An 11,102-nucleotide genomic window follows, 5' to 3' on the forward strand; every position below is an offset into this window, starting at 1 on the left:
TGGTAACACAAACCTGTCACTTCTGTGTTCTGTTGGATTGCTCTCTTAGTATGTCACGACCACACTCTAGTCCCAGCCAAACAGTGGCCACCTTTGGAGGAAGAAACTGCATGTAGGTCAACGAATAACTATCAGGACATTTGCCTGCCTCGCCCCTGCCTGTAGAAGGGGCACATGGTCTGGTCGGCCAAGGCTGGAATTTACAAAGAAACCTCAAGACAAAGTTAGAGAACAGGGTAACCAGCTGCAGACCATAGAGGGGAACTTAAGAGCTTCCCCAGAGCCTCAGTTGGGAGGACTCTGGTTGGTTTTTCCCATGTCTTGTCTCAGGAGGCTGGACTCATTAGATCATCTGTGTGGGCTCCTTCTGACAGTGCTGCACTTGATCTCTTGCTCCAAAACTTTTTCTCTGAGTCTAGCTGGGGCGGGGTGGAGCACAGTGAGCGGGCACAATTAAACAGTTTCCACCATCTCAGTGCTGGCTTGGGTAAAGGATTTTTGAATGGGGGAGTGGGGAGGCTTTAGTCCAGGCACTTGTGAGGTGTAATACCCTCCATGGCTCTGTCTGTGAACTCCCCCTAAGCCTTGGGGTAGAAGACATGTGACCCCTTCCTCAAGGGAGGGCAGGTTCATTTTCCTGTCTTTCTGATCTTTCTTGTGACCCTAGCACTTCACAATGCTCTAGGAAACCCTGAAAACGGCCTATTTTTCACCCAATTTGGTTTCTTGTTCTCAGGAAGCTTGGCATTGTTAAAAATTCAGAAATTCCCATGGCCCAAATCCTATTTAAAAACTGCCTATCTATTTAAAGTTCATGATTGGAAGAATAAAGGAAAAAAGAGTCCCACAAACAGAAGGGAGGCACAAGATAGGGAAAAACCAGATCTAGCTTGCTTCTAAAAAAGGCTGAAAACTCTCTCTCCGTGGCCTTGTGTCTCAAGTCTCACATATTTTTCTTTCTCTTTTGGTGGTTTGCAATCTGAAGTGGAATTTTATTTTGGGTTACTTGGATGATCCTTTTCATGTCCCTAGCCCCCAAGGCCTCTGCTCACTAGATAGCATGCCACAGCGGCCCTTCACGCTATGGGAAAAGTGAGTGAACCCAAAATAAAGCAGCCATATCTCTTGGCTCCTCTGCACTCCCCACGGTGTTTCCACAACTCCGAGCCAGAGACCAGCAACACTGTCCTGAGAACAACAAAACCGTGATGAAGGCAACAGGAGTCAGAACGCTATTCACGGCAGGAAGCCCCAGCATCCGGTGAGAAATAAGAAGTACTAGAGCACAGGATGCGCCCTGGGTCAGGGGGACGTGAAAAGCCTGGAGTCTGTAACCTTCTCTGCGCCAGAGCTGTGGTGGTTTGGCAGCAGAGGCACAGCCCTCAGCTCCCCTCGGAGCCCAGCCGGGTGCCAAGCTCCAAGACTCAGTGGTGGCCGCTGTCGTTGTGGGGGAGTCTGGCCTCTCCCAGAAGGACACTCGGCAGAATGGCCACCTCAACAGGATTGTTGCTGCTGCTGCTGCTTCTCGGCCAGTCCTGGGCAGGGGCTGCTGCTGATTCAGAGGCTGTCGTGTGTGAGGGGACCGCCTGCTATACTGCCCACTGGGGAAAGCTGAGCGCCGCTGAAGCCCAGAACCGCTGCAAGGAGAATGGAGGCAATCTAGCCACAGTGAAGAGCGAGGAGGAGGCCCGGCATGTCCAGCAAGCTCTGGCTCAGCTCTTGAAGACCAAGCCACCCTTGGAAGCCAAGATGGGCAAATTCTGGATCGGGCTCCAGCGAGAAAAGGGCAAGTGTACGTACCACGATTTGCCAATGAAGGGCTTCAGTTGGGTGGGTGGTGGAGAGGACACAGCTTATTCAAACTGGTACAAAGAGAGCAAGAAATCCTGCACCTCCAAGCGCTGTGTGTCCTTGATACTGGACCTGTCTTTGACACCTCACCCCAGCCATCTCCCCAAATGGTATGAGAGCCTCTGTGGGACTCCTGAGAGTCCAGGTAACATTGACGGTTTCTTGTGCAAGTTCAACTTCAAAGGCATGTGCAGTCCCCTCTCTCTGGGTGGTCCAGGCCAGGTGACCTATACCACCCCTTTCCAGGCCACCACCTCCTCCCTGGAGGCTGTGCCTTTTGCCTCTGCAGCCAATGTAGCCTGTGGGGATGAGGCTGAGAGTAAGACCTACTACTTCCTGTGCAAGGAAAAGACTCAGACTCCGGGTGTATTCCACTGGGGCAGCTCAGGCCCCCTCTGTGTCAGCCCCAAGTTTGGCTGCAATTTCAACAATGGGGGCTGCCAGCAGGAATGCTTTGAAGGTGGGGATGGATCCTTCCGCTGTGGCTGCCGGCCTGGATTCCGACTGCATGATGACCTAGTAACTTGTGTTTCTCGGAACCCCTGTAGCTCCAACCCATGCACAGGAGGGGGCTCATGCCATTATGTACCCCTCAGCGAAAACTACACATGCCAGTGTCCCAGTGGCTACCAGCTGGACTCTAGCCAAGTGCACTGTGTGGATATAGATGAGTGCCAGGACTCCCCCTGTGCCCAGGAATGTATCAACACTCCTGGGGGCTTTGAATGTGAATGTTGGGTGGGCTACCAATCCAGTGACCCCAAAGAGGAGGCCTGTGAGGATGTGAATGAATGTGCCGCTGCCCACTCACCCTGTGCCCATCACTGCCATAACACTGATGGTTCTTTCTTCTGCTCCTGTAAAACTGGCTATACCATGTCTGGAGAAGACAGTAACCAATGTGATGATATAGATGAGTGTTTGGACTCCAGGAACAATGCATGTGACACCCTGTGCTTCAACTTGGAGGGTTCCTTCCGATGTGGCTGCCCACCAGGCTGGGAGCTGGCTCCTAATGGGGTCTCTTGTATCAAGGGCACTGTGTCTTTAGAACCATCAACTAGGCCTCCCCAAAAGGAAGGTGAAGGTGACATAAAGGGGAGTTCTGTGCCTCCTCCTGAAATGCCCAGTTCTTCCAGAGGCTCTGAGGATGTCTCCAAGGGAGGACCCACCACAAGGCATCCCTCCTTCCCATCAGATCCCCCCACTACCTCTGTTTCACAAGAAATATCAGTCGCTAGTGAGGCATCTGGAGTCTGGATGGAGTTGGGTACATACCTCCCCATGACCACTGGCCACAGCAAGCCCACACATGAAGATTCTGTGTCGGCCCATAGTGACAGCGACACCGATGGACAGAAGCTGCTTCTGTTCTACATCTTGGGCACTGTGGTGGCCATCTCACTCTTGCTGGCTCTGGCCTTAGGGCTTCTCATTTATCGTAAACGTAGAGCCAAGAAGGAGGAGATAAAAAAGAAGAAGAAGCCCCAGAATGCAGCTGACAGCTATTCCTGGGTTCCAGAGCGAGCTGAGAGCCGAGCCCTGGAGAACCAATACAGGTAAAGAAGCCAGAAGTTGCTTGGGTAGCGGGGTGGGCAAATATGGGGTGGGAGGCACAGAACACAGTCCTGGGAGGCAGAGACAGAAACAGCCAGCTGGCCATTTGATGTTAAACCCAACTTCAGCATCCCAGGCCAGCCTGTGCTGCCAGTGCACATGGAGTGGAGGCAAGGTACCCAAAAATGTAGATGGGACAGGGTTCCGTGGCTTCAAACACTGTAATCTTTTGTTTCCCACAGCCCAACACCTGGGACAGACTGCTGAAGACAATGTGGCCATAGAAACACTGGCAGCTGCCACTGCTTTTAGAACTTTTAACTGCCGGATGATGGGGAGGACCCACATCATCTGAAAGACTGGACTGAACTCTCAGCAAAGAGTGTGCACCTTCCTGGTGCACTTGGGATGGACAGGTATTTCCCAGCTGCCTTTTTGCTATGCCTGGGCATGAATTTGTCATTGTGGGAAGTTTTGAGGCTATTGACAGGCCTCATTCACATACTCTTTTCAAATCCATAATCGAATGATTTAACGTGTTCCTCTGTTTCCCAATCAGGGTATGAGAACAGGGGTGGGGGTGTAGGGGTGGAAGGGCTTCAAAGACTTTTCTTATCTCTTCATTTATCAGAGAAGAAAAGGAGCTACTGGTGCTAATTAGGATGGAAATGATTCCTTTCCTTCATAGAGAACAAGATCACTTCATTATTTAACTTCGTGAGAATAAGGCTCTACCCTTCCTATGGGGACTTTTTCAGGATAGCTGCCTTTGTGTACATTTGCCTTCTGGCATTTCCCCTCAATCCCCTCAGTATTGTTGAAACTGTTAGAATGAGAGGAAGTTCAACCAACTGCTTAAGGAGCAAGCGGGCAGGATGTTTAGACATCCAACCCTGTCATTCTGAGCTTTATGATGGTTCTTGGGCTTATGTTAGGGCAAGTAGAGCTGGGAGCTGGAAAGTTGCTTCAAGTGAGTGGGAGGCCTTGGTAACATCAGAATCCAGGAGGAAGTGGAGGGGTTTAAATTAACTGATATATGAACTAAATTATCTGAATGGACTGATGTTAACACGCTTGACTACTGAGAAACGATAACGAAACCCCAAGAACAATTTGTCTTCGAGCCAGCACAGGCCCCAACTCCACTGCAGGGTACCCTGTCTCCATCCCTAACTGGGAAGCTGGCATAGGAGGCTTTCGTTCTGACTGTAAGAAGAAGACGTGCGAACCAGGTGATGGATGGATTCTGCTTTGAATATTGTCATTCAATGTAGCTGAAGCCCAGTTCACAGTTAAGAGTACATCTGGAGGACTTTCGCACTGCTTTGTGGGTGTGACACACATCAAATCAAAGATTATTCACCCAGAAGGTTCTCTCTGTTTGCTTAAAAAAGGAGATGCAGAGGAAAGGGAAAGGGGAAGAGAGAACAGCGAGGCTATTTTCCAATCGTTAAAACTTCTTAGAGCCATTTTATGATTGACATGCTTATTTCCAAGTGTGCATTTGCAAAAGTGTCCCTTAAACTTGCTGCTGGTGATGGTGTTGCAGCTACACAGGTCTGTCTCATGGAGGTTTGGCTTTTTTTTTTCTTCTGCCTCTATTACTTAGAAAGCTGAGACACGGAAAGTGTCTCCATCATGGGATCCCGAGTCTTTGTTCTCAGATCAGGGTGCCCTTCATTTCCAGTCTTAAATACATCTATCCCTCAAGTTGACATCTGGGGAGTGAAGATGAATAATGCGCAGATTCAAGGCCTGTGGCGTTAAGGAAACATCTTAAAAAAACAAAACAACCCCCCCCCCAAACCACAAGTTGGAGGATGATGGGAAAAAGATGGAGCTCTGTAGGGTGCTTGAAATTTGTGCATTTAAAAATCAGCTCACCATCTGGCTTTCAGTTGTAATTTGGGTGTTTGGAACCTAAGGGAGATCAAAGCTGTGTCTAATTGGCAGGGAACTTCATTGGCCACAGGACCCCTGGCAATAGTTGCCAGTAGGTTGGCAGCCAGTCCATTACAGAGAGCAGCGCCCACCGTCCAGGCGATTTTACATAGATATGTAAAATCGCCTGGACGGTTTTACATAGATGGCAGTATCTGTACTTAAGGCTTGAGGTGAAGAGGACAAATTGAATGAGTCTAAATTCTCTATAGCCTTGCTTGGTCTATGCTCAGGCTTCTGACCAGAACTACTTAGGGTGTAGACATCCCCAACACCCTCAGGGGCGCTGGTTCTTCTCTGTGGGACCCACAGCAGGGAAGACTGATGAACACAGTTCCTCAAAGTGTGCTTTCAGTCTCAGCCCCTCCCATGTGGGTAGAGCTCTCTCAGCCACTGACCTGCCAAAGCTTTGTGCCGAACCATGCCTCACGTGTCAAGGCCAGTGGAGCCGTCTACCCTTCCTAAACCAGTGCTTTATCCTCCCATTTGTTCTTGTTGTCCTCATGTTTGAGACTGGAAAATTTGGGGTTAGAGCTTCTAAGAGGCCAAGCAGAAGATAAGTGAACTTCTGTTGGCCAAAGGGGACCAAGGTTGTTAGGCTAACAAATCAGTTAGCAGAGACAGAACAGTCCCTTGCCTGTGAGGATGCAGAGAAAATGCTGCTTCAGTCCATACCTGGAAAAAAAAAAACTGTATTTAGAACTAACTCATCTCCTCCCACTCTTCATTTTCCAGAGAATTCCAGAGAGTTTAAGGGGAAGGAAATACTTTCAAGCCTTCAGTCCTCTCATTCCTTAATTTCAGGTGGCCGTCATTCCTTTCTGTCTTCTATGTGGTGCTGGTGATGGTAGCCTTTGCTGAAAGTATGCTAGACATGCGCTTTCCAGAAACTACGTTCCTAGGCCTTTGCATTGGTTTTTATTCATCATTAAAGACAGGTGATACACTACCCCCACAGGCAGTAATTTGAAGAGTTTAGAAAATGAACTACTCATAAAGAAATGCCTCGGGAGGGACTCATGAATGCTGTTTGTAAAGGAAATCTGGCCCCAGGTATCCCTCGTATCTAGCTAGCCTGGCTTTGGTGTAAACCCAGATGTAGGCATTTTCGGGCTTTGGTGACCTGCTCATCATCGCCACCACTACCTCCATCACCAACATCATAACCACTTCATAGCACTGTGTGTCCCCATGGCATTTCTCAGCGACAGTAACTGGATGAATCCCACCTGGCAGAGGGCAAACAACTGCTTTCTTTCAGCCTCGAACCCAGGGACAAACTAGCAAAGCTCTGAAAATGTCCGTCCTGACACTTCTCCAGAACGGTGGAGAATGTGGAATGAAACGGACATTTCTCCTCATGGAGTTTTTAACCTCTTTGAGTTCCTAACCTTGAATGCTTCTGTGGACTGTTCTTACCAACCAAACTTTCAATAGGTGGATGGGATCATTAGGTCTTTTTGTTCCAATCCTCTTTTCCCATAAATATTTCTGGCAAAACTAAAGGAATAGAGATGAGATTTTGACCAAAAAAGGACAAAAGGTTACTCAATTCAAAATAACATAAATTTTTAAAGCAAATATAGGAAAGTCTTTTCCTATTATTTTTTTCTTAACTCCCCATTGTCTAAATCAGGAAAACAGGAAAGCGTAGCTTTCTAGCACCTGTGGAATGGCTTAGTGCCCCTGCATATTTCCATGTCCTTCAACAATGGGTTTAGCATGGGAATCTGAGAGAGACACCCTGAAAACATCTGTCCGTTCCCTGGCTCCCAAAACCAGGTCTTGACTGGGTGGTTTGTGAGACTTCTCAACTAAAACAGAGGGACAGACACACCTCAATCCTCCATGGGTTCAACAACTAGATGCCCTGATGACCCCTCACTTAAGGGCATGTTGAAAATAACGTCACATGACCTGTTCTTGGCAGTACCCATCTATTTCAGTTGGGACCTCTGGACTTCCCATCCTTCCAGAAACATGTCAAGTGGCTCCTTCCTGCAGTTTTAACCTGTTCTCCCCCTGAGTTGAAGTCCATTGGCAGCTGGGGCTTAAACTTGAATTGTGTCGTGGTCAGTCTTGTTCTGTGTTGTCAGTGGGCTGTTGTACATGTTAGTAATCACACCCTGAGCACTCAGTGAGAATGTAAATATTTTAAAATACATGCATCAAATCGGTGTCATGGATCCTGAAACTATGGAATGTTCAGACAGAAGTGACTTTAGTGATTAGTCAATGTTTCCCAGGCTGGGGGGAGGGAAGGCTCACAGGGTACTGGTCTTCTTAGAGCTGCAACATGACATTTTGAAGGGAGACTCTGGGTCCCCTTCAAGAAGTTGTGGCTTTGTCAATCTTTTAACTTTCTGTTGTGCACATACCCTAATAAAATCTGAAAAATATTTGTTTTGAGTTTGTTTGATGTCATTTGTGGCAATTTAAAGTATGTGTCAGAACATTCTTTGTGATTATTAAATGTATGTTACCCTTTGCAAAGAGTTACCCCGATGATGGCATGTCTCTCACTGGAAGGAATGCTGCCAGGGGTCTCTGTTGGTGCTGTCTCTCAGGAAGTGCCCTTGGTGAGACTGCCCAGCAAGGGGACAGTGTCCAAGGCACCTGAGAGCAAACCCTGTTCCTCCTTCCAGATTCAGCATTCTCATCCCGGTCACCATGGCCACCCTTAATTCCCAGTGTCTTTTTAATTGCTTGAGTGGTGCCTGGTGGAGGATTAAGTGCAGCCAACTGGTAGGATCCAAAAGCCCCGCCTACAATGATCTCCAAGCATTAACACTGCTTTGTCGGGGAAGCCCTGTCAGTTTGTTTAACTAATTGGCCAGGATCCTTGCCTGTTTGGCTGCAAAGATCGCACTGAGATTCTGTGTTGTGGGAAGCAGATGATAGCTGGTGAATTTTCAGATGGTATGCTTCTTGAGAGGGCTTAAGTGAGATAAAGGGTTCCATTCTATAATGCTAATGGCATAGTACACTTCCAATAAATATCCATTAAAATTAAATTAACCTGATCCTCTAGCAGTTTAGGTACCAACAAAATACACTGGTAAATCTAATCTTGTATTGAGACTCACAACACACACTCACACAGAGATCCACACACATATGCACATGCATACACACACACCTGTTTACAAATACAGATACATGCTCACAAACACGACACACATAGCATGTTTCAATGAACACACACCTATAGACACTGACACAACATACAGACACCCACAAACACACAATTCTAATACCTGTTTCATGCTGACTCAACTGGAGACCAATGTTTCCTGGTTTAGGGAAAGCTCCTGAAGAAAAATATCACCTTTTAAAAGTGACTGTAAAGTACTCAGATGTCACGTAGGTCTGTGAAAAGTGAGTCTTTTACCAAAGCCCTTGATTTGCAGAGTTATGTATGCCCACTGTGCATCCTCATTATCATCGGATACCTAGGTGGAGACCGAGGAGTCCTGAGTATATTGTGGACATTTCTTAGAAGAAGCCTTTTCCTTCATTGTCAAAGCAATCAACTCTCTTGCCACTCAATAAGTGTATGTAATTCCTACATCCAGTCCTGCTGCACCTTTGTCCGCTGCGGCTCAGCCTTCAGACCTCGCTGGACAGTCTCTCTTCCATGATAGGGTTTGGCAGACTCTCCCTGGGTTTTTATCAGTTTTGTTTCTATAAAGATCTATGAGACAGACACAAATAAAACAAGGACCTTCAGGTTAAATGAAAAGGCATGGCCCTGATCACAGAAATGCAAGCAAGGAAACTGTGATCAATATAGTGAGTGTGATAAGGAGTGAGCACAAGAAGAGAGAGAGATCTGATGGATACCTCTCACTTCAGTGTTTGGGAATGAGAGAAAAGAAAGAACAGTTACTTCAACCTTGCCTTTGGTCTATTTTGCAAAACAGATAAGAGGTTTAGCATGAGGACCTATAATTGGTATAAACAATAACCTGACAATCATAAGAATCATTTTCATTATTGTAGGCTGGACACAATGTGCCATGAGAATTGTTTGGTTTTGACTTAATTCCAAGTAGTATTCCTCTCTTCAAATTTTCTTAGAGTCGATCATATTCCTTTTTTCACTTCCATCAAAAAAGCAAATAAATGATATGACACTCTTAAAAAAAAAAAAAAGAGCTGTGCTATTTGGGTGATGGATACATATCTGGTAGGTTGCTTCTTTTGCCAGTAAGAAATATACAACTGTTGGAGCCATTCCGTTCAAATGACATGTAGTCTGACTTTAATATTTCTTTATTTTTATTTTATTCTTTATATTTTAATTTTTTCTCTTTGGTGTCAGTTTGTCTCATCACAAAGCTAATTTTCATTTCATGTGGGTTTTTTACCCCTTGTCCCCCTTTAATTTGAAATCTTCGTTTTGCAATGGAGAAGTTATCCTGCTTGTATTTCCAAGATTGTGGGTACCTGGAGACTTATTTTATACATTTCCTTCACAATGATGCCTTTCTAACTGTGTTCTTCTATTACAAAGTCAGCCCTGCGAGGCTCTTCCTTCTTTTGCTCTCTAATATGTCTCAGCCACCCAGACCAGGGATTGACATGTGGTGCTACACGGTAAATCCATACCAAACGTGTGACTAACTTGGAGAGGGCACACCATTGTAAGAGGCAGGGTAAATTATTTCAGGTCTTGGGGATCTTGTTGGATGCCTGCATGTTGTACAAGAGCCGTCCCTGATCACCTATCTCCTGAGGCTGCCTTTCCACTGGCTTCTCCTTTGCCTGGTATCTGCTTGTGGGAACTGCCCGCAGTCAAGCCTGTATTCCTGCCTGCATGGACAACAGTGGCTATCATGGCTTCCTGGTCTCCAGTTCCTGATGGGAGGATTCAAGTTTCATAAAGCTCACCGAGAACAGTGAGAGGGGGATCCGGGTAATGATGTCACCGGAGGCATGGGAAAACTAGGCAAACACAGGTGAGGTGTTTCACTGGATGGCCGACTCCTACAGATCAAGGGTAGAAAGCTGGTCAGATGTCATGGAGGGTACGTCCCGGTACTTTCAAGTGGCCCAACCCTGAACACAGTGACTTTTCCCTTGGAGTAGTGGAATCTGTGGGTACAGAGGAGATGCTGACACTGGCTATAGGTTGCTAGTGGAGCACAGCATCCCCTGTCTTCCTTATATCTGTTCTCTAAGCGCTGAATAGTTACCCCTTCCTAACACCTTTCCCAGGCATCCTCGGTATTTGAGGGAGAAACTGACTTTCAAAATCTCTCTGATGGCCCTCACCACAGTAAGTAAGTAGCTATGTGTTCTTGCTTCCTGAGAGACTGTAGAACACTCGAGAGGGCAAAGGCTGTGTATTTCTTGTGTCCTAACTCATACCCCATTCTCAGCTACATTGGATAAAAGGCCAGCAGGATATATTATTTCACAATATATATCACTAAAATCATCTAACTTTTACAACTTATTGAATATGAAAGTAGTGTTTATTTATTGAACAATGAGTAGTATTTCTGTGCCCCCTTTCCTACCCTCAGACAGGAACATTGGGACGGAGAATTTCAGAATTTGTTCATTGGTGAGAGATGTTGATGTAGGATGTATGTCACTTGGTTTCACTGACTTCTACTAAACATAAACAGGAACTATGTCTGGGAAACTGTAATGTGAAAAAAATTTTGTTATTCAAGAATCATACAAATTAACTCCTAAGCATCTAGCTTGCCTTGTCCCTCTGAATCTTCCTTAATTGTTCATTG

At 46.4% G+C, this 11,102-nt stretch overlaps 1 protein-coding gene across 1 annotated transcript; it reads left to right on the top strand.

The window, feature by feature from the left end:
- The first annotated feature begins 1,067 nt into the window (after positions 1-1,067).
- Positions 1,068-7,736, top strand: Cd93 (CD93 molecule). The gene is made up of 2 exons (XM_057781541.1): positions 1,068-3,410; positions 3,651-7,736. The coding sequence occupies exons 1-2, from the start codon at positions 1,291-1,293 to the stop codon at positions 3,673-3,675; spliced, it is 2,145 nt and encodes a 714-aa protein (XP_057637524.1). The 5' UTR covers positions 1,068-1,290; the 3' UTR covers positions 3,676-7,736.
- Positions 7,737-11,102: the final 3,366 nt, after the last annotated feature.

The sequence above is a fragment of the Chionomys nivalis genome, chromosome 9 (assembly GCF_950005125.1).
Source record: "Chionomys nivalis chromosome 9, mChiNiv1.1, whole genome shotgun sequence".
NCBI lineage: Eukaryota > Metazoa > Chordata > Mammalia > Rodentia > Cricetidae > Chionomys > Chionomys nivalis.

Coding starts and splice junctions, on each gene's coding strand:
- Cd93 (XM_057781541.1), top strand. CDS start 1,291: ATGCGCCCTGGGTCAGGGGGACGTGAAAAGCCTGGAGTCTGTAACCTT. Junction 3,411..3,650: donor GCCCTGGAGAACCAATACAG/GTAAAGAAGCCA, acceptor TGTTTCCCACAG/CCCAACACCTGGGACAGACT.